The sequence below is a fragment of the Pelophylax lessonae genome (genome assembly GCF_965119305.1).
Source record: "Pelophylax lessonae genome assembly, chromosome: 12".
In the NCBI taxonomy this organism is placed as follows: Eukaryota; Metazoa; Chordata; class Amphibia; order Anura; family Ranidae; genus Pelophylax; species Pelophylax lessonae.
This window is the reverse complement of record NC_138779.1, coordinates 160,989,910-161,014,493: the sequence shown is the minus strand read 5'-3', so window position 1 is coordinate 161,014,493 and position 24,584 is coordinate 160,989,910. Positions and strand designations below refer to the sequence as shown.

General features: G+C 46.1%; 1 protein-coding gene across 2 annotated transcripts in view; it reads right to left on the bottom strand.

The window, feature by feature from the left end:
* The window catches only part of CNOT3 (CCR4-NOT transcription complex subunit 3), an 894,807-nt gene that overhangs the window by 604,988 nt on the left and 265,235 nt on the right, over positions 1-24,584 (bottom strand). For both annotated transcript variants that reach the window (XM_082273841.1, XM_082273842.1), the window contains exons 6-7: positions 20,786-20,914; positions 2,156-2,251 (exon numbers count right to left, since the gene is read on the bottom strand). In XM_082273841.1, the coding sequence (XP_082129967.1) occupies positions 2,156-2,251; positions 20,786-20,914 (225 nt within the window). The remainder of the gene's footprint in view (positions 1-2,155; positions 2,252-20,785; positions 20,915-24,584) is intronic.

The following is a 24,584-nucleotide window of genomic DNA, read 5'->3' as shown; positions in this document are numbered from 1 at the left end:
GCAGCAGGGTGCTCGGAAACTTCCAGCATTCTCGCAGCCAGCACTGAAATGAGGAAAATACTGTCAGGTAGAGCGATCTCTGCTAGACAGCATAAGTATAGTTCCGGCCCAACAGTATTGGGGGGTAAGGGATCACTGTGGGAGCAATGATCAGGTAAATCACACAATGTGATTAATGCGAGGGTTTGGAAGTACTTTTACTGACCACCGCAGGTAGAAGGGGTTAATTAGCACTGTCATGGACCACCTTTGTGTGTGTTACAGGTGGCATAGGACATCGGCTGTGTATAAGCTGCATTTAGGCAGCGGTATAGGGGCATTCCATGTGCTGCCAGAACAAAATAGGAGTTGGGCTGAATGCTCCTCAGCTAGAAGGAAGTTTTGTATTTTTATGCATAAATACAAGGATTCCTTTGATTAGCTGATGTGGAGAGGCAGGTAGAGGACACTGATTCATTGATAAATATACAAGGTTTCCTGTGAATGGCTGAGACGCACTCAGCCCAACTTGAGTTTATCCTAAAACAGCAGTGCTGGAGTACAACCCTGAAACTGTATGCAGCTGATGCTACATACACTATATTGTCAAAAGTATTGACATGCCTGCCTTCACACACACATGAACTTTAATGGCATTCCAGTCTTAGTCTGTAGCGTTCAGTATTGAGTTTGCCTGCCCTTTGCAGTCATAACAGCTTCAACTCTTCTGGGAAGGCTGTCCACAAAGTTTAAGAGTGAGCCTATGGAAAAGGTTGACCATTCTTCCAGAAGCGCATTTGTGAGGTCAGGCAGTGATGTTGGATGAGAAGGCCTGGCTCGCAGTCTCTGCTCTAATTCATCCCAAAGGTGTTCTCCTGGGTTGAGCTCAGGACTGTGCAGGCCAGTCAAGTTCCTCCACACCAAACTCATTCATCTAGGTCTTTATGGACCTTACTTTGTGCACTGGTCCAAATCATTTGGTGGAGGGGGGATTATGGTGTGGTTTTGTTTATCAGTGGTTGGGCTTGACCCCTGCATTCCAGTGAAGGGAACTCTTAAGGTGTCAACATACCAAGACATCTTGGACCATTTCATGCTCCCAAACTTTGCAGGAACAGTTTGGGAATGTCCCCTTCCTGTTCTAACATGAATGCACACCGGTGCACAAAGCAAGATCTATAAAGACATGGATGAGCGAGTTTGGGGTGGAGGACCATGACTGGCCTGCACAGAGTCCTAACCTTTGGGATGAATTACAACGGAGACTGCGAGCCAGGTCTTCTCATCCAACATCAGTACCTGACCTCACAAATGCGCTTCTGGAAGAATGGTCAAACATTCCAATAGACACACTCCTCAACCTTGTGGACAAGCCTTCCCAGAAGAGTTGAAGCGGTTATAGCTGCAAAGGGTGGGCAAGCTTAACACTGAACCCAACAGACTAAGACTGGTATTCCATTAAAGTTATTGTGCATGTAAAGGCAGGTGTCACAAAACAGCAGCCACAATTGGCAAAGAAAATAGATTGTTAGTCACTGTAACCAAGACTGGAATTTAGTACTGTGGCCACCGACATCACAACAGGGGATTATTACAACGGTTACGGACACCAACACTGGGGCTCATTACTATGATCAATCACAGCAGCTTACTTATGTTAGGGGCAATAACTGCAGTCAAATATATCAACACAGGGGTTAGTATTGCATCCACTGACACCAATTCTGGGAGTTACTTTTACGAAACTGAACACCAAAGATAAAGCTTACTATACTTAATTTCTCCTCAATGTGTATTGGTAAAAATAAAGAGCAGGATCAAAGTTTTCTGGATATTGTGCAGCCCTCTGGGAGGTGTTCGGGGCCACATCCTAGTGTCTCTAATTTTCAGGTTGACCACCACTTTTCTAAAGCCTTGATCAGTGTCAAAAATAGAAAGAATCTGAGAATTATTGTTCTAGGACCATAAAACATTAACATTTCCAAGGGGACAAATAATTATGTACACACATACATTATGTGTGAGTGTGTGTATACTACTATCAAGAACTGCATTCACGTAGAATTGAAAAGTTAAAGTTACGAATACAAAGATTTAAATCTGGGTTTTCACAATTATTATTTCTGTATAATTCATTAAGGCAACACAAATTGTTTATTCCAAATGGTAGACTTACATCCTTGTCGCCTTTCTTCTTCCGCGTTTGTACAGACAAAGATTCAACTTCACTTTCAAACTGATCAACACCCATATTCAATGAGTCAATTGTGCTCTGTAAAAAAAAAAAAAAAAAAAAAAAGATAAAAAGTGTCCCTTTATATTTTTATTGATATGCCTATATCAAAATCACTTTACACACTTTATACAATACCTCCCACAGCATTTATTTAGACTCCTCAGAAAATGGGATTTTTTTACTTACCATAAAATCCATTTCTCTGAGTCCACCGACAGTCGTAGCTGTTGCTTTAAATGAGACGGATAGGTAATAAGCCCCTCCCACTAGGAGTAACCAGGTAAGGCCAAAGGCTTTTAAACGCCCAGGTTGGCGGGGTCCCTGGGTTATTACCTCTAGCCTCACCGTTGCATTTTCAGTTTAGTTGCAAGCAGTGAATAACCAAAACCCAACTCTTCAAAAGAAAGAGAAAAGAGGGGTGGGAGCTACGTCCGTCGGACTCAGAGAAATGGATTTTACGGTAGGTAAAAAATCCCATTTTCTCCTTCGTCCACCCGTTGGATCGGGATTTTGGACTCTTCCAACGTCCAGGTACCCCCCCCCCCCAACCGGTCAGACAGGCATCCATCATCACCACCGTACAGAAAACTGGAAGGAAGGATTTCCCACTGAGAAGGTTCGGAGAGCTGAGCCACCAATTCAGGGAGTCCTTGGATCTCCGACTCTAACAAATCAGACTGTCCAGGGATAGAGGATCCTTGCCCCATTTGACAAGGAGCTCCTGTTGCAAAAGTTGTGTGTGGGCCTGAGCATATGGTACGGCCTCGAAGGACGACACCATCAGGCCCAGCACCTGCATAGAAGACCAGAGAGACACCAGGTCGCAAGCCAGCAGCGACAGAATCGCTTCCCTTAACTTCTGTAACTTCACAGGAGGTAGAAATACCTTTGCCGAAGCTGAATCTAGGATCATCCCTAGATACTCCAGTCTGGTTGTTGGAACCAGGGCAGATTTCTAAAGGTTGATATTCCAACCGAACTGCTTCAGTGCGTGATTGGTCATCTCCAAATCTCATTCCAATGTCACAGACCAGTCCGCTCAGAGAAGAAGATCGTCCAGGTACCCCAGAATCACTATTACTCTCTGTCATAGCAGAGCCAGGATAGGGGCTAACACCTTGGTGAAGACCCTGGGAGCCGAGGCGAGACCAAACGGTAACGCCACAAATTGAAAATGGTCCTTGCCCACCACAAAGCGGAGGAATCGATGACCCTGGCAAATAGGGAGATGGAGATAGGCATCCTTGATATCGATCGAGGCCAGCATGTCTCCCTGATGCAAGAACGCCACCACTAACCGCAGGGACTCCATGCTAAATTTCTTGAAGCGCACAAAATGGTTCAGTGTTTTGAGGTCAAAGATCGGACGCAATTTGTCCTCCTTCCGTGGAACGGTAAACAGGTTCGAATAGAAGCCTCAAAAGAGTTTGTGATGAGGAACTGGTACATTCACGCTTTGTGACAGCATATCCCGAATCGCTTGCTGCAGCCCCGCAATGCGGTCGGGGGACAGCTAAAGATTGGAGGACGGGAACGAAACTATCTTGTACCCGGACTGAATTACCTCGTGAACCCATCTGTCATGCAACAGTGAGGTCCAAGGATCCGGGAAGAAATGGAGACGTCAACCCACCCCTAAAATGGGTTGGGGCGCACCTTCAGGCAGAAGGGGACTGCTCGGAGGTGATGGGGGCAGAGGATTTCGGCTTACCAGCCCACCGTTTACTGGATCCTTTTCCGCCCGAAGTCGGTTTGGTTTTCTGCGACAGTCGCACGAAAAAGACGCTTCTGGGCTGTAAAGGAAGGACCTCGCATACGCGAGGGAGACTAAAGCCCCGTACACACGTAGCGATTGTCGGCCGTAAATATTTGGCCGAACGATCGGCCGATTGTCGGCTTGTTAGTATGATGCTTCCGACAACCGACAGCGACTTTTCGGCCGAACAGAATCGGGTGTGCAGGCATTAAAATTGTTGTTGGCCAACACCAGAACGGCCGATTGTCGGCCGAATTCTGTACTGACTGGCGAACAAAACAGCCGATTAGCAAGACTGGGCATGCTCAGAAAAGAAAAAACACACGGAAAGTTAACCATCACATGACATCACTACTGCAGTCGGCTGTTGGTGGCCGACAAAATTCATGTGCAGTCTTTTGCAGTTTTCAGCCGACAGGACAGCACCGGACAAAAGACGGCCGATCGTTCAGCCGACATTCGGTACGTGTGTACGGGGCTTTACCCTTAGTCGAGTGAGGAAGGAGTGTGCTCATTCCCCCAGTGACCGTCTAGATCAAGTCATCCAAGGAGGAACCAAAAAGGTGATCACCCTGAAAGGGAAGATCCGCCAAAACCATGTACCCCCCTTCCAAGGCCTCCCCCACCATCCACTACCCGGTATAGCACCTGAGGCGATTTACCTAGGGGACCCCCCACTAAAAGTGTCCCGGGGGTACGGAGCCCAGGGTAGGGAGAGATCAGGATAGAAGGGGGAAGGTCCCAGGTGACATCCCATAGTGGAGGAGGGTGGTAGGAGGTATGGGTACCCGAGGGTCCTACTCACCTATGGAGGAGCCCACGTCTGCTCCAGGCCTGCTAACCAGATGGGGGGGGGACTGTACTTACTGGACCACGCTGCTGAGGGCGGGCGTCCATCCTGACAAACTGCCTCTGCACCGCAGTGAGGGCGTTGTCGACCAAGGGGCGCGCTGCAACGCTGGCATGCCAGGTGTGTGCGTCCCGGCGGAGTGTTTCACCCGCAGGCCAGTCCCTGTCTGTGGGACGATTGTCGCTATGGAGACCGAGCGAGGAGCTACGGTTTGCAAGCGTAAGCTGGCAAAAACTGGGAGACCGTAGGGCTCTCATATAGCCAGTCCGAAACCCAGCCAGCATTCCACAGGAACTGGGGTCAGCAGCAAAAAAAATAAAAATAAAAATAAAAAAAAAGGTTATCTTTAAGACGTTTAAAACAGAGCTAGGACAAAAAGGTCCCAGCACAGAGCTGTTTGGCCAGGGGTAATAATCCAGGGACCCCTGCCCCCCTGGGCTTGTCAAAGACTTTGGCTCTACCTAGTCACTCCTAGTGGGAGGGGCTTATTATCCATCCGTCTATGATTCAAAGCAGCAGCTACATCCGTCAGTTGACGAAAGAGAAAAGGGATTTTTACCCCAACTCTAAAATCCTCCTCTTCTACAGTTTATTGGAGGGGTATAGCAAATCACTTGGTATATTGCTCTGCCACTAGGAGGTTGGACACAAAAAAAAAAAAAAACATGACTTAGCAGCTCTTTGTGGACTATACCCATCCTGCATAGCCGGCCTGCCTCAAGAGAAGCTGGCAGTCAAAAGGGAAACTCAGATGACCACAAAAACTAAGAACACAAAGTGCTACGAAAATGTAACCTACCTGTAGGAATGAACTAATGAACAAACAAATTTACAAAAAGTATAAAAATTATTTTCTTTCATTCTTCACCAAGGGTAACAGTGTCTGGGGGACAGAGAATAGGGATAAAATAAAGGGAAATCAAGGATAACTGCCAGTAGAGATGCGCCGAAATTTCAGCGGCTGAAACATTTCGGTGGAAAATGGTGTTATCGTCATTTAGAGGAAGAATAAAAAAAAAAAGATGGTGATAATGGCGCCAAAAATGCATGCCATTTTACTGTGATTTTGTCACAATTTTAGAGTGCTTATGGTGTGTTTTTCATAGGTCATGTGACTCAAAAACCACAACAAAAATGTAACAGGGGTGCAATCTTGATACTCTTAATGCATTTCAACGAGGAGGTGCGTTTTTGTTGCAGTTTTTTTAACTGACTAAAAATGCAGCAAGCATGATTTTTTAACACCACAATGGAAGCGCAAAGGACCAGTGAAAAGACATACAAATTGAAAGGGATACATTTTTCACGAGCTTTTCTTGCACTAAAGAAGCCAATAATGACTGGCAATAAATTTGTATCAGAAACTAAAAAGTCGAATGTATATGTTTTTTTTTCAATGTTATTTTTGGTGTTTGGCCAAGCGCATCCTGCGTTTTCGGTACCAAAATTTCTATTCCATGAACCTCTGCCAGGTATGTATAACAAATTAAATATGACATTAAACCAATGTTTATTAACAAATCTGAATAAAATTATCACAAACAATATATTATGCAACAATGTTTACCTATATTGAAAGTACAAATATAACAAAATAGAGCACAAGTCATAAGCTATTCTGCTGACTACCAAAAAGGAAAAAAAAACAATGCCATGGTGGGCACTTGGTGAGGAGCCATAAGTTCCAGCGGGGGACCACAGAAGACTGGGGCTGCTCTGAGCAAAGTCATTGCGCAGAGCAGGCAAGTATGACATGTTTGGTTTAAAAAAAAAAAAAACTTGACATTCACTGTAATGACGAATCATGATCCCAAAATTATTGATTTCACTAAGATTTTTGCAACAATACCTCATGTGTAATTCAATCATGGGTTATGTATGCATGCGAGAAATTAAAAGCACCCGTCTGCCCATGCACATTTGTGTGGGCAGACAGAGGTGCTTTTAATTTCTTTTTTTTATTATTTATATTTTTACACTTTCTATTTTTCTTTTTTAATTTAAAGAGCAACTCCACTTTTGTTGAGAAAAAATAAATAGCCGTTTGTCTTTGTCCATGTGCAAAGTGAATCTTTATAAGTGGTTTTATTATCAGTTGACTGCTGCACCTACAGGGCTCTAATGAGGAAATAGGCAAAGTCTGCATCCCTTTAGATGTGATTTCCCTTTGGGGGTATCTGTTGCAGGAGATGCTCAAAGTCTGAGTTATTACCTGATAACCCGCTTTTCCAGGAATCCTCCAGGACAGTCCAGTCACATGAGAGATAAGCTCTTCCTCCTACAGGAAATGGCCGCCCACCTGCTACCCCCTCAGTTGTATAGAAATGAACTGGACAGCATATGCTTTTAGCCTCAAATAATCTATATAACCGTTATCCGATAGGGTGGGGGTCCGCCGTCCTGGAGGATTCCTGGAAAGAGAGTTATCAGGTAATAACTCAGACTTTCCCAAGTCTTCCTCCAGGACGGTCACATGAAACCCCAACGATGTATATACCTAGGGTGGGACTAGTGCTTGCAGGACCTTTCGGACAAAGGTCAGACCTTTGTCGGACACCAGATCAACCCTGTAGCGATGTAGCGACCTACCAACGTAGAGTCCCTGGACTAGGTGGCTGCTCAGCAAATTTGACCAATGGAAGCCATAGCCTTTAGTGCCCAAGAAGTAGCTTCCGTGCCTGTGAAATGGGCTTTGACATTTGAAGGAAAGGTGTGACGTTAGGCTGAGTAGGCTGCTCCTATAGCCAATTAGATCCATCTGGCTATAGAGTTCTTCAAGGCCGCTTTGCCTTTTTGAGTGGCTCCAAACAATATAGAAAGGTTGTATACTCTCCTGAATGGTTTAGTAACCTCCAGATAATGCAATGTGGCAAAAAGTTCTTCCCCCTAGTTTGAGGGAATTTGGCAAAAAAGAAGAGAGCATTACTAGCTGAGAGCGACAATAAGCCAATGCGACCTAGGGAAAGAACAGAGATTCTGTTTTGAGTACCAATTTATCGGGACAAGACCTTTCGATAGATTTGAAAAAAACGTTTAAATACAGATCATACGCCGGCCTGTCAAGAAATGCTGATAAGGCACCTGGACCTTGAGGGTAATTCACAGCAAGCCCCACTTCTGCGCCATCCAGGAGGAAATCTAAAATTATGCCAATGATTTCCAGATTCCTATTTTTGGTATGCATTTTTGAAGTATATACTTTACATATTTTGTTGTAAATTTTTCTGGTCACCGGGTTCCTACTTTACAATAGGGTATCAGCTACCCGGCAGAGACACTCTAGCTTGATAGAACCGGTTGTTCCGGATCCATGATGCTAGTTTCAAGGTGCACATGAGGGGATGATGGGCTCCTGATTTAACTAGAAGATTGCCCCGGTTCGGAAGGAAACAGGGGTTGTCTTCTGCTATCTTTTCCAGGGGCATGAACCATGCCATTTATTGGCCAGTAAGGAGCTACATATATCACCCATGTATTTTCCAGCCGTAACGTCCTGATTGTTCTCGGAATGAGATGTGTTGGTGGAAATGTGTGGGCGAAGCTGAATCACCACAGAAGCCCCAGGGAGTCTATCCCTAAAGAATGCTCTTATTTGTAGAAGGGGAAGTAATCTGTTACTTTGTTGTCCGCCGTGGTAAATAATTTGATTTTTGTCTTACGTAAAAACCTTTTCTCTGAAGTTCATTGACAGACGCAGTCTCTGTTCTTCATAACAGTAGGGTTATGCTGCCCCCCTACAGGAGTAGGACACTAGGCAGAAAAATGTCTAGCTACACCTATGGGCAGTCCCAGGGGGAATACACTCTCTCCCTGCTATAGGATGTCAGTTTTGTATCAAAGCAGTGTCGGAGAAAACAATACCAACCCAACTCAAAATAGAGGGGCAGGTACTGCGTCCATCAATGAACTTCAGAAATAAGGATTTTACGGTAAGACAAATATCCAATTTTCTTTATCGTTCATAAACTACTTCCGCACTGCGGCAAAGTGGCTTCGATAACGTCTGGCAACGTAGACCTACGTCACCAGACATTCCCCTTTCTCGGCGGCACGCGCGCGCCGCCGGAGGCTCGCTCCCGCTGTATTGAGTCACAGCGGGAGTCGGGCCAGGGGAGGAGCGGCGGCGATCGTCGGGGAATCGAGTGTGGAGATCCGCCTGCTTGTGTAAACACAAGCGGGCGCATCTTCTAAGTGACAGGCAGGGTCAGATTGCAGGGTTCAGCATAGCTGAACCTGCGATCTGTCCTTGTGCAACATAGTCCCCTCCCCCCACACACGTCAGTAAGCACCAGGCATAAATTAACCCCTTGATCACCAATAAAAATTAACCCCTTCCCTGCCAGTGTCATTTTTTTACAGTAACAGTGCATATCTATAGCACTGATTACTGTAGTAATGTCACTGGTACCCCCAAAAGTGTCAAAAATGTCAAAGGTCCGATCTGTCCGCCGCAATGTCGCAGTCCCGCCAAAAAAAAAAAAAAAAAAAACGCAGATCGCCGCCATTACTCGTTAAAAAAAAAAAAAAAAAAAAACACCAAAAATGACATAAATCTTTCCTTTAGTTAGTAAACGCAATAAGTTTTGTGCAAACCAATCAAAATACGCTTATTGCGATTTTTTTACCAAAACATAGGTAGCAGAAAACAAATTGGCCAAAAATTTTAAAAAAATTTAGATTTTTACATTTTTTTGGGGAGGAATTTCATATAAAAAAAAATGTGAAAAATCGTTTTTTTTTTTCAAAATTTACGCTATTTTTGTTGATAGCGCAAAAAGTAAAAAATCGCACAGGTGATCAAATACCACCAAAAGAAAGCCGTTTGTGGGGAAAAAAAAGGACGTAAATTTCGTTTGGGTACGGCGTCGCACGACCGCGCAATTGTTAAAGTCGCACAGTGCTGAATCGCAAAAAGTGGCCCAGACGTAAGACAGCAAAATCCTCCGGTGGTAAAGTGGTTAATGAATGCAGTCTCCGTTTTTCATAACAGTAGGGACGTCCCAAAGCAGTGCCTTAAAGATGAGGGGTGGGAACAGCAGAAAATAATTCCCTAAGGCTGAATCATAGCCAACCAGGCAACATAGGACTTGTCAGAACAACAAATGAGTCCCACCTGTAAAAAAAAAAAAAAAAAAAAAACACCCTCAAGGGAGACAAAAAATACCCTTAAACAGCAGCCTGCAAAACTTTGCGGCCAAATGAGGCATCAACAGATGCCAGCACAACTACCTTATAAAAACTTTGTGAAAGTATGAACAGACGACCAGGTAGCCGCCTTGCAATACTGAACCACAGATGTCGGATGACGAAAAGCCCAGGAAGCACTAAGCGCCCGAGTAGAATGTGCCTTAACAGGGAAAGATGGAACCTGACCCTTAATTGAATAAGCCTGTACAACCACAGAACACAGACTGCCTGATGATGATATACTAGCGAAATGCATCGTGGTCCCTGCTAAACCCGTAAGACTAGGAGAAAGACTGACGTCACCTCCACACTAACATTTGAAAGCACGCCAGACCGCTGCCACGCTACAAGGGAAGCTAAAGCAAGCAACAGGAAGGTGCAGATCCTGTGCTCCCAACCCTAATAAGATCCTGTAGCAACCAATGTCCATTGCCCTGTGCCAGGCGGGCACAACAATATGCAAGCAATCAATTTTTATGATTTATTTTATTTCATAATAAAACAGTATTACACTATCATTTGGCTTTAAATTTGTCTCCCTCCATATGGGCTATATACTCATCTACATGAAAAAACAACTGGAGGAGCGAGGAGAAGGAGAAATTTATCTTAAGATTATCCTTTGATACCAAACATATAATTAATGAGGAATGAAGGAGTCCTAATGGTCTGATTCACCTATATAATAGGATTAAAGGCGTTTGAGGTCTGTGTGACCTAGTGATTTCTGGCAAGAGGCATTGATTACCACTTTTTCTCACTGGAGCACCTGATCCATAGGAAATTAACCCATGAACCATTTTTTGCATGAACTTTTTGGATCACAGTTCACCATTTTAGCACTATTGAAGCATTATTTTATCATATATTTATCATTGGATTATTGTTTTATCATTTATTCACGGACCATTGTATTTATTTTTAAGTTATTGAAAGTTTTAAAATCTTTTAAAGTTTCAAGAAGCACAGCACTATTGAGAAATACCTGTATGAATTATATTTATTTTTTATATAGAATTTTTTTGCACTATCTAGCACTTTAAGCAAATATATTGAAAGAATAATTATTGACTGCACTGCTGTAATACTGAGAAAAGTATATATGTTTAATTAGTACCCATTTCATAGGCAACATTCTCAGCAATTTTGCACAGAAAAGCTAGCACTTTAATTTGAATATTCACAGCCTCATTTGCATACTAGCACTAAGCACTCTAACCCCTAATCCAGTGCAAATAATATAGCTATACCAGCGTCCTTTTTACTTTTCTACTCATCAAGCCTGTACAACCGTCTTTTTTATCCATCTGGAAATAGTCGCAGCAGATGCAAGCAGCCCTTTCTTTGGTCCATCCGTGAGTACAAAGAGCGAATCTGACTTCCGAAAAGACTTAGTGGTTGCCAAGTACACCTTGATTGCCCGTGGTTGCCAAGTACACCTTGATTGCCCGAACCACATCCAAAGTATGCAGTGCAAATTCCTTGGGATGTTAAGGCTTAGGACACAAGGAGGGCAGCACAATGTCCTCATTTAAGTGGAAACTGGAAACCACCTTCAGACGAAGCACCACTTTATCCTTGTGAACCACCTGATAGTGAGAACGACAGGACAATGCCGCCAGTTCCGACACCATGCGTGCAGAAGTAATAGTCACTAAGAAGGCCGCCTTCTGGGATAAGGTAAGCAGGGGAATTTCTCAAATATTTTCCAAGGGAGATTTCTATAGAACCGACAGCACCATATTAAGGTCCCAAGGCGGCAACGGCATGGAACTGGAGGTGCCATGTGTCGCACCCTCTGGACAAAGTTACGCACCAGGGAATGGGTGGCTAGTGGCCTCTGGAAGAAAATTGTCAAGGCCGAGATCTGACACTTGATTGTACACAAGGCCAATTGTTGATCAACTCCCGTTGAAGGCAGGCCAAGGTCTGGGCCACCAAGAGTGAGGGGGAACCCCAATAGACTCAAACCACGCAATATACGATTTCCACATCCGATGATAGGTCTTTCTAGAAGTCGCTTTTCTCACTTTTAGCAGAGTGGGAATCATTGAAGCAGACAATCCCCTGTCCTTTAGCACCTGGCTTTCAACAGCCCAGCCGTCAAAGCCAGCGACTGTAAAGCAGGATGGAAGATCGGCACTTGTGACAGTAGATCCTCCCTGAGAGGAAGTCTCCAAGGAATGTCTGCGACTAGCCTGACCAGGCAAACCAAGCTCGGCGAGGCCAGTTCGGAGCCACAAGGATAACCGGGATCCCTTCCGCCTCGATCCTGCGAAGAAGTCTTGGCAGCAACTTGAGAGGGGGAAAAGCATACATTAGATGATAATGACCCCATGGCGCCACCAGCACTTCTGTGGCATCTGCCAAAGCGTCCCAAGATCGGTTAACAAACCTCTGCACTTTCCTGTTGATCCGAGACGCCAACAGATCCAAGTCTGGAGTGCCCCAACGACAGCAAAGCTGCCAGAACACCTCCAGTTGGAGAGACCATTCTCTGGAGCAAAGGGTCTGCCGACTGAGGTAATCGGCCTCCCAATTCTCCACTCTCAGAATGTGAACGGCGTAGAGAGACTGAACAAAGCATTCTGCCCACTGAAAGATGCCTGCCACCTCCAAGGCCGCAAGGACACTTCTGGTGCCCCCTTGGTGACAGATATAAGCCACGGCTGTGGCATTGTCCGATTGAATGCGCACTGGACAGCCCTGAAGGTGCTCCGCCCAGTGTACTAGGCAACGCCTGATCGCTCCCAACTCCAGAACATTGATCGGTAACCTGGATTCTTCCAGGGACCAAACTCCTTGAGCAGAAAGCTTGCTAAGAACACCTCCCCACCCGTAAAGACTGGCATCCGTGGCGATCACTGTCCAATGTAGGGTGAGGAACGATTTTCCTTGCGTGAGCGTTGGGGACCGAAGCCACCATAACAGGGACCCCCTGATCACCTGGCTCAGCTGGATCTGATTGTCCAGGGATTTTGGATCTTTGTTCCATTTTAGAAGGATTTCCTTCTGGAGGATTCTCGTGTGAAACTGAGCGAAAGGTATCACCTCGAAGGATAACACCATCAGTCCCAGAACTCTCATAGAAGTCTAAAGGGACAACCATTTGCTGGACAGCAATAGCTAAATATCAGTCTGGCGCTTTTGAAGTTTTCCGAAGGAAGAAAAACCCTGGCTGAGGACGAATCCAAAGTCAGGCTCAGATAGTCCAGTTAGAACCCCAATAGAGGGGCGGGGGCGGCGACTGTCAGAGGACTTAGAGAAAGGAATTTTACGGTAAGATTTTACAAAAATTCAGTTTTCTCTTACGTCCTCTGACAGTCGCCGCCCACTCATACAGTCTTCACCAATGGGATGTCCCAAAGCAGTGTAGACATGAGGGGTGGGAAACGCAACCGCCAGAAAAGGCAACGCAGCACCCACAGCAGAGAAAGGAACCTTACGTGAACAGAAAGGTATCCTCCGGTAACAAAAGCTCAACTGGAGCAATAACCCAGGAAAGCAAATAAACAAGGGGGAAAAACAACCCCAACAGTCAGGGCCCTGCAAACTAGGGTCCCCTTAAGGTACTGCCGCACACAGAACTTTGCGGCAAAAAGAGGCATCAGCTGATGCCAGAATATCAAGTTTATAGAACTTGGAAAAGGTGTGCACAGACGACCAAGTCGCAGCTTTGCACACCTGGGCCACCGAAGCCTGGTGCCAGAAGGCCCAGGATGCACTCACCGCTCTGGTAGAGTGTGCCTTGACAGGGAAGGGTGGAACCCGTTCCTTAATCGAATAGGCCTGCACAATCGTCTGTCTGATCCATTCTGAAATGGTTGCCGCAGACGCAGCCATACCCATCCGAGGTCCCTCAGGATGGGTACAAGGACAAAAAGAGAATCCGACTTCCGAAAGGATTCAGTGGACGACTGGTAAACCCTGATCGCCCTTACAACATCCAAGGAATGCAAAGCAAACTCCTTAAGATGTTTGGGATTCGCACAGAGCGAAGGCAAAACAATGTCCTCATTAAGGTGAAAGTCAGAAACCACCTTTGGAAAGAAAGACTGGTTAGGTCGCAAGACCACCTTATCCTTATGAACCACCAGGGAAGGGGAACGACAGGACAAGGCCGCCAACTCCAACACCCTGCGGGCAGAAGTGATCGCCACTAGAAAGGCAAACTTCTTAGACAGCAGAGGCAAAAAATTTCTCTGATGTTTTCAAAGGGAGGACGTTGTAGAAAGGACAGAACCAAATTCAAGTCCCATGGAGGTAGAGGCGCCCTCCGAGGAGGGGCCAAGTGACGCACACCTTGAATAAAAGGTGCAAATCAAAGAGACGCCAAGGGGCGCTGAAAAAGAACAGCCAGTGCAGACAACTGGCCCTTAATCGTGGTCAACACAAGGGGCTGGTCCACACCAGTTTGTAGGAAGGACAACACCCTCGTCACCGAATAGGAAAGAGGAGGGAAGCCCCTGGCTTCACACCAGGCAAAATAAGCCTACCAGGTAGAATGATAAACCTTACCAGACGAGGCCTTCCTTGCTTTGAGCAAGGTAGGAATGACCTCTGAGGAGAGACCCCTGTCTCTCAGGACCTGGCTTTCAACAGCCACGCCGTTACAGCCAGCGACTGTAAAGCAGGATGGAAGATCGGTCCCTGAGACAGTAGATTGTCCTGTAACGGGAGCCGCCCTGCAGGCTCGACGGCTAGTTGAATGATGTCCGCGTACCAAGACCGGCGCGGCCAGTCCGGTGCCACCAGAATCACCAACGTTGGTTCGGAGACCAACCTGCGAAGGAACCTAGACAACTGAATTGTAGGAAAGGCATACATCAGACGATATCGGTGCCAAGCCACCACCAGCGCATCCGAGGCGTCTGCCAGAGGATCACGCGTTCTTGCCACAAACCTTCCCACCTTGTTGTTTAGCCGGGATGCGAACCGATCCACGTCCGGGGATCCCCATTTTGCACACAGCATTTGAAACATCTCCGGGTGCAGGGACCATTCCACCCTGGTCCATCCGGAATGTGGACTGCCGAGATCGCCGGGACGTGAGTCTCGGCCCAAGACAGAATGCTGGTCACTTCCTGGGCCGCCCAGGCACTCCTGGTGCCCACTTGGTGGTTGATGTAAGCCACCGCAGTGGCATTGTCCGTCTGCACCCGTACACGGCGGCCCTGAAGACGATCAGACCAACGGAGCAAACAGTTTGCCGATAAATGTGTTGGAACTGAGAGCGATCAGAGGATTACTCCTCCGACCAAGTGACCTGACCAATGGAGCAGGCACAGCCTGATCGCTCTCAATTCCAAGATGTTGATCGGAAGAGAGGAGGACTCCGCCAACCAAGTGCCCTGGGCAGAAAAGTTGCCCAGGACACCACCCCAGCCTGACAGGCTGGCATCTGTAATCACTGTCCAACAACAACAGCCGGAAGGATTTTTCTTCCGCTACGGCCGGAGACTGGAGCCACTACAGAAGATCCAATCTGGTTTGGCGACTCAGAGACACCCTCAGATCCAAGGACTGAGGAAGCCTGTCCCATCTGGCCATTATCTCCGCTTGGAGAGACCGCGTGTGAAACTGAGCAAACGGTATTGCCTCGAAGGCAGACACCATCAAGCCCAGGGACTGCATACAGGTCCTGAGTGACGAGGATTCATTGTCCCTGAGGGACCTGACCTTGTTCTGCAGGATCCGGAGCTTGTCCTCCGGCAGAAACACCTCCAGGATCATTCCCAAGTATGGGAGACGAACCGAAGGAGACAAAGTCGACTTCTGAATGTTGATGGTCCATCCGAACTCCTGGAGCGTCTGAACCGTAGTGGACAGATCGCGCATCAGGTCCTGACTGGCACTCGACCTTAACAGGAGATCGTCCAGATATCCCAAGACCGCAATACCCTGTGCCCTCAACAGGCCCAGAACAGGAGCCAGCACTTTGGTCAAGACCCTTGGAGCCGAAGCGAGACCGAAAGGGAACGCCACAAACTGATAGTGTTCCTCCGCGATAGCGTATCGGAGGTACCTCTGATGACCCTCGAATACGGGGATGTGTAAATACGCATCCTTCAGGTCGATGGAGGCCAGGAAATCTCCCGGACTCAGAGGCCACCACCGAGCGGAGCGATTCCATGCGGAACTTTTGAACGCGCACGAAGCGGTTCAGAGCTTTCAAGTCCAGAATCGGACGCACCTTGCCCTCCTTTCTGGGCACAGTGAACAGATTTGAGTAAAACCCCCGAAATCTGTCCCGATGTGGCACCGGGAGGATCATCCCCTGGGCGAGCAGATCCTGCACCGCCCGATGAAGATCTTGCAACCGATCTGGGGTCAAATGAAGATTTGAGGGAAAGAATCTGTCCACCGGTCGCGAAAGGAATTCGATCTTGTAACCAGATCGAATGATTTCCTGAACCCACATGTCTGGAATCTGGAGCAGCCAAGGTTGGAAGAAACCGTGCAGACGTCCCCCCCACACCTGAAACGGGTGAGGGCGCCCCTTCAGGCAGTGGCGGACTGGGCGGCATTTGGTTTGCCCGCCCAGGGTTTCTCTGGCCACCCTGGCCCTTGAAGGGTTTCCCCTTGCCCTGCGCCCTAAAGGCACGAAAGGGCCCCTGGATTGGTTTAAAGGAGGGGCCCCGCTTACCGCGGAAGAACTTACCCCTAGGATTCTGGGGCAACAGAGTGCTTTTGCCGCCAGTGACACCCTTAACTAACTCATCCAGGGATTCCGATAAAAGGCGAGACCTCGCATAGGGGATGTCGGACACCGTTTTCCGGGAAGTCTGGTCAGCGGACAAACTTTTCAGCTAAATCAGGCGACGGTTAAGCACCACGACACTGGATAACCGTGCAGCTAACGGAGCCTCATTCAAGGCCACATCGCACAAGTACACGACCCCTTGATAAATCTGGTCTACCATCTCCAGTGTAGTAGGGGGAGCAGAATCAGCCACGAGGGTGCGTCTGAGCACCTTGGTCCAATCCGCCACGGCTTGAGCCACCATTACAGAGGCGAAAATAGGTTTCAGCATGGAACCAGCCACCATGTAAGCATGGCAGGCAAGAGATTCCAGCCTCCTATCCGTAGGCTCCCTAAACACCGGAGAGTCCTCGTGGGTACCAGAGTGGCCTTGTTTAACCTGGCCACAGTGTGATACACAGTAGGAGCCACACACTAGCACGAATCCGTAGGAGACGCAAAGGGGTAAAGAAGTTGAAACTTTTTGGGCACCACAAAAGTGCGTTTTAGGTTACGCAATTGTTCATTCAACGTTGCGTGGAACTCAGCAGGGCAAGGAAAAACCTGCGCCCCCTTACGAGATCTGTGTGTACCAAAAGAGGACACTATCCCCGGAGGATTGGGCTCATCCTCCAAATGTAGTGATTCTTTAATGGAAAGGATCAGCGCATCCATGGCTGCGCGGTCCTCGGCTGTCCCAGCGGGGGAATCATCCACCCCCACAACCTCCGCCTCCCCTTCAGACTGGGAAGAACGAGACCCCTCAAGGGGCACGCTACCTACGACAACCATGTCAGACTCAGAATCAGAAGAAAAAGAGAGCATAGGCCTTTTTCTAGCACCCTGTGCGGACATCAGAAAGTCCACTTTTGACGTCAAAGTCACAAGTGCAGCAGACAGAGTAGTCAGAGCAGAGGATTCAGAGGACCCTGAACCATCCACCAAGGCTGGGGGACATTTGCTGTCCTGGGACTCCATAATAAAAAAACAATTTTTCTTTAAAAAGGTACTGGCCCTTTAAGCGCACCACGATCCCCCGCAGTACACCGCTATGAGGGACTATGCAAAACGACCCCCATGCAGAAATAAGCTGATAGCCAGAGGTATTCCCACAAAAAAAGGACAGCAGACAGACCCCACAAGTGTTACCTACATTCCTGCCGATCTCCTGTATGCAGAAAGAGGAAGTGATGTCACCGCAATAGGCTGAACTAGGATTTTGGACCAAGGAAAAATTGTTGCCCATAGAAAGTAATGGGAGGCTTTGGTAAAATGGCTGCCGACATGTGCTCTGAAAAGAACACATTGCCAAACACAAGATGGCGCCGCAAGGCGCCAAAACACACAACGTACACTGCTGTATAAGCGCCACAGTGAAGCCAGCATGCTGCCAACACCTAAAATGGTGGACTGGCGGTTTTTAACACCGCAGTGGTCGCCACACGTGTCCTCCAAAAGCACCATAAAGTGACACAGGAGAGAGACTCCCACAAACCCACATAGCGTACCAGCTGTGAGAGAGCCCCTGCAGGGACCGGGATCAGGGAGCCCAAAAAACACACAGACATGAGGGGATAACACAGACACACAGGACTGCCAGCCCCAGACAGAGGCCCCACACAGAGTGTACTTACCGTACCCGATGGCGTGGGGTGCCTCTCATCTACGGGGAAACCTCCCACCCTCAGATGGCGGGGGTGCCATCAGCCAAAACGCAGGACACTAGCAGTGCATGGAGAACCGTGGGGAGACGTCCAGTCGAGGTAGCCACCTTGCAGGCTGCATCCCTGAGGACAGGGATGGGTCGTTTGCGAAGCCAGGGCGAACACATAGCCTGCTAAACGCTCGATGGAGGGCTGGGATTCCATAAGGCCCACTGTCCTGGAATACCAGGACGACCAGTGCGTCTCCCAGCTCCGCTACGCCGTCATCATCTTGAAGAAGTGACTAACTAAAACGCTGATAAAATAAACAGCTGGTAGTGCAAAGAAAAAACACATTTTTAAGAAATAAAATCATAAAAACAGAAAGAAAGGCTGACTGTAGCCCCAGCACAGGGAGAGCCTATCTCACTCCTAACTAGGCAGAGGACAACTGAGTTGGGATGGCTGATTGCAGAGGGGTATTGGACCAGTGGGACAGCCCCCATAGGTGTGTCTATGTAAATACCGTATTTATCGGCGTATAACACGCACTTTTTTCCCCTGAAAATATAGTGCAAACAATGGGTGCATGTTATACGCCGATATTTTTTTTTTTTACCAACATGCGGGGGGGGGGGGGGGGTCAGCGATCGGCAGTCCGGAGGAGGGGTGTCAGGCTGGCTGCCCCGCCTCTCCTGGCCCTGCCAGCTTACTCTGCAGTTAAGAAAAATCCACCGCCAGCCCCTTTTTATAAATCCTTCCTACATACATCACATCACTGTCATTTAAATGCCTCTAAATACCTTCTACGCTTCCGTCTCTGTCCGCTCTCCTCCTCCCGCTCCTCCTCCTCTGAGTGTAGCTTCAGATTGGAGGAGGAGAACGATCACATGACCGCCCATTACACGTCACAGGAGAGCGGTCACATGATCGCATATGAAAGAATGGCGCTAACAAGGTATTTACAATGCAACTGAATGCAGGAAGCATCTATGAAAAGGGGTTGGCAGTGATTTTTTTTCTTTTTTACTTTAGAGTACGCTGACAGGGCTGTCCCAGGAGACTGGGGTTCTCCTGGGAGTGCATGGGGGGTTATAATAAAAGGGGGTATGTACTTTGCTATGTACTTTGCATGGGGGGGGGGGGACTGTGTAATGTAAAGGGGGGCTATATAATGAAAGGGGCTATGCACTATTACTTTTAATTCTTTAATCTTTATTTCCTGAAAATCTTTCTTTCCTGAAACTTCCATCCTAAAATGAAAGTGCGTGTTATACGCCGGTGCTTGTTATACGCCAATAAATACGGTAACTTTAACAAGTCTTATGCCTAGCTTGCTCCTATGGATAAGAGGTCAATACCCATTGGTGAAGACTGTATGAGTGGGCGGCGACTGTCAGAGGACGTATTCAGTCGTAGGGAGTGCATGAGGACTCGAGGGCATACATTGCGATTAGAGGAGAAGCGTTTTAACCTCAGGCAGCGTGAGGGGTTCTTTACTGTTAGAGCTACAAGATTGTAGAATTCTCTACCACAAGAGGTGGTTTCTGCGGGAAGTATGGTGGCTTTCAAAAGACTCTTAGACATACATCTCAAGGATCAGAACATTCAGGGGTATTTGAGATGATTACGGCCACAAACACCTACATAGGTTGAACTGGATGGACTATTGTCTTTATTCAACCTCACCTACTATGTAACTATAAAATAAAGTCGCACAAAAAATAGTTAAGACCTAGCAGGGAACTGGGTCCTATGTCTAAACAAGGCAGAAACAAACTGAAGACTATAGCAGAGTGTGTGCCCCATAAGCGTGATAACGTTTTTTCCTGCCTAGTGTCCCACTCCTGTAGGTAGCAGCATAACCCAATGGTCAAGAAGAGTATGGAGCTGCGTCCGTCAATGAACGATAGAGAAATTTTATTTTTAAAAACACTACAAGGGCTTTCCCATCTATCCTCTTGGCTTTTTTTCTGGTGAACAGCAGAGTTTTTTCATTGCCACATCTGCTACAGAGGATTACTAAGCTACAAACAGGTGAAGTGGGAGATCGAAGATCAAGGGAACTGGGGTGAAACAGTAAGTAGCAAGAAATATTCTATCTTGAACCAGAGGCAAAGCTGGGACAGATGCCTTACCTCCCTAGGGACACCAAGCTAAATGGAGGAAGGCTGGCTGACTGCACAGAATCATAATGCCCACAAGGAGATAACCTTAAGTGTCCAGCCTGCTAGTGGCAGAGAAGACAATCATTCTCCGAAGTAACTAAGGAATAAAATGGTTGTTCTAGAATCTAATACAATCACAAAGGACATAAAAAAAATCTGTTCTGTAAATACGACCAAAATCTGTTCTGTAAAAACAACCGCCATGTTACTGAAAACAATCTTACCGTTAGCCACTGCCCAATTTCTTCTTTTTCCTTCTGAGCGGGGTCCACCTTCTGAGCCAAACCAAGACCTTCCTTAGAGTACGCTTTGGTCTTTGTTTCACGTTCTACTACCTTAAACCTTTCCATTTGCTGTTAACATAAAGATGGGATACTTTCAGTGAAATTCACATGTAAATCAACCGCTTTACACCATTTGCAGCCAGAGCTTTAAGCTGGCCATGATGTCAGAGGCTGGTAGGTTTGGCTCCTGATCATTCAGCACTGTGATTGGCTGCGTAGTGCTGACTTCATCAGGTGCCCATCCTACAAACTTCTGATCATAGAAAGTTGAATGTGAGCTGTCAGTGAAAGCTCTGTCACAGTTACAAAAGCGCCAATAGACTGCGCCAAAAATAAAGACAGTCACACACATAAGTGGCAGCAGAGTTACATGGCCTAACCGCCCTGGCGCCACATATATGCATATAATATATATGCATATTACTATTGTAAAAGGGGTAAGAATGAAAGTAAGTCTATAAACTGTGTTCTGTGAACAAACATCTTTGGTCATTTGAAAACTAGCAAACCTCTCCTTTCCAAAACCACCAATGTTATAAATGTCACAAACCAAAGGTCAAAACTGAATTTCTGACTTACCTGTAAAATACATTTCTTGGGAGTACATCACGAGATACAAAGCAGTTCTATTCTATTTCACTCACAGGGTTAAGAGGCACCTACAGGTGATTGGACATGATCAAGGAAGTCTTGTCCCATTTAACCACTCCAATCAAGAAAGTGCCTCAGTTTTTTTAGCAAGAGACACAGAGGGATCTCTGTGTCCTCTAATATACAGCCCTGGTCAAAAGTTTTTAGCATGACGCAAATATTTATTTTAACAAAGTCTGCTTCTTCAGTGTTTTTAGATCTTTTTGACAGATGTTACTATGGTATATTGTCATATACAGTCAGGTCCATAAATATTGGGACATCGATGCAATTCTAATCTTTTTGGCACTATACACCACCACAATTTGAAATGAAACAAACAAGATGTGCTTTAACTGCAGACTTTGAGCTTTAATTTGAGGGTATTTACATACAAGCCTCCCGCATTGTAAAGCGCCATCCAATGAGTTCTGAAGCATTTGGCTGATAATGAGCAGATAATATTGCAAGAAACACTTCAGAATTCATCCTGCTGCTTTTTTCAGCATTCACATCATCAATAAATACAAGAGAACCAGTTCCATTGGCAGCCATACATGCCCACGACATGACACTACCACTACCATGCTTTACTGATGAGATGGTATTCTTTGGATCATGAGCACTTCCTTTCCTTCTCCATACTCTTCTCTTCCCATCACTCTGGTACAAGTTGATCTTGGTCTCATCTGTCCATAGGATGTTGTTCCAGAACTGTGAAGGCTTTTTTAGATGTTGTTTGGCAAACTTTAATCTGGCCTTCCTGTTTTTTGAGGCTCACCAATGGTTTACATCTTGTGGTGAACCCTCTGTATTCACTCTGGTGAAGTCTTCTCTTGATTGTTGACTGACACACATACACCTACCTCCTGGAGAGTGTTCTTGATCTGGCCAACTGTTGTGAAGGGTGTGTTCTTCACCAGGGAAAGAATTCTTCGGTCATTCACCACAGTTGTTTTCCGTGGTCTTCTGGTGTTACTGAGTTCACCGGTGCGTTCTTTCTTTTAAAGGATGTTCCAAACAGTTGATTTGGCCACACGTAATGTTTTTGCCATCTCTCTGATGTGTTTGTTTTGTTTTTTCAGCCTAATGATGGCTTGCTTCACTGATAGTGACAGCTCTTTGGATCTCATATTGAGAGTTGACAGCAACAGATTCCAAATGCAAATAGCACACTTGAAATGAACTCTGGACCTTTTATCTGCTCCTTGTAAATGGGATATTGAGGGAATAACACACCTGGCCATGGAACAGCTGAGCAGCCAATTGTCCCATTACTTTTGGTCCCTTAAAAAGTGGGAGGCACATATACAAACTGTTGCAATTCCAACAGCTTTCACCTGATTTCGATATAAATACCCTCAAATTAAAGCTGAAAGTCTTCAGTCAAAGCACATCTTGTTTGTTTCATTTCAAATCCATTGTGGTGGTGTATAGAGCCAAAAAGATTAAAATTGTGTCAATGTCCCAATATTTATGGACCTGACTGTATTTACAAGCATTTCATTAATGTCAAAGGTTTGTATTGACAATTCTATTAGGTTTATGCAGTCAAAATTTGCAGTGTTAACCCTTCTTTTTCAAGACCTCTGCAATTCGTCCAGTCACACTGTCAATCAACTTCTGGGCCACATCCTGGTTGATGGTAGCCCATTCTTGCATAATCAATGCTTGGAGTTTGAACAAATACATGCGCAGTACCAGGTCAAGAATGCCTGGTCTCCATAATTAAGGTGCTAGAGTGGACTGAATTCCAATTATTGTAGAATGATATACGCTAGTGATATTTGTATCTATCAGTGCCGCACTTAGTGATATCCTATGCATATAGGTGACATATGCTGTGAATAAATTCCACGATGAATTAGTGCAATCATCAAGTGCAAGTGTTACTCAAGTAACATATCGGTCCATTTGGTGATTTTTCAGAGAGGGTATTGTATCCAGGTGTTCCACCGCATGATCCTTGAGATAATAATGAAATGCTCACCAGAGGTAGGCGGGTCACACAGACCCAGCAGACTTTAGTAATATTTATCCTAATTGATATGCATGGGTATGGCTACTCCTTCTCCTCTTTCTTTTATTAGGGTCTCCTGGATCACACACTTAGTAATTTCTTACACCTTGGGTCATCAGTGGGTTAATCCATCACTTTTTATGCTCCAATGGGGGATCCCTGGGTATGTGTCTCAGTAATAAAGGTATAGGAGACAGGAAGCAGTATATATAGTGTAACACCGTTTTATTAAAATTAAAAAACAACAAGGTAAAAATGGGTGCTTACATTTGTCGGTGCCCAGCTGGCACAGGTAAGGTAAGAATGCGCAAAATCACTCTGTGCAAGCTGCAATGTCTGCAGCCAGACAGGCTCGCTCTGCAGTGACTGGTAGCGTTGCATCGGTTGGCGTGCGTTCCACCGTCGGCAGGATAGGACGTCGCTGGTTCAGAATCCAAAGCTAAGACCACAATGCATTTCGCAATAACTATGCTGCATACAAACTCTAAATCTCTTCTTTACCTTTAAAAGCAGAAGATAATAAAAAAAAAATATATACACATATATATATATATATATATATATATTTTTTTTTTTTTTTTTAAGAAAAGATCAAATGTTTTGTATTAGCTTCTGCTTTTAAAAGGTAAAGAAGAGATTCAGAGTTTGTAGGACGCCAGATCTCTTCATAAAGAGGACCTGCCATTATTATTTCTAGGGATGTTTACATTCCTTTGTAACAGGAATAAAACTAATAATAAAAAAAATTAAATGGACAGTTTAAAAAAAAAAAAAAAAAAAGGAAAAGTGCCCCTATCCCTATGTGCATGAGCAGAAACGAACGCATAAGCAAGTCGCGCATGCATATGTAATATAATATGGTATTCAAACCTCACAGGTGAGGTACTGGCAAACGTTTCAGCAAGAGCAATCATTCTAGTGCTAGACCTCCTCTGTAACTCTAAACAGGTTAAGGCGTTTAAAGCATCGCCTATGGAGATTTTTAACCACTTTACCACCGGAGGATTTTCCTGCTTTACGTCTGGGCCACTTTTTTCAACTTGGCACTGCGTGACTTTAACGGACAATTGCGCGGTCATGCAACGCCGT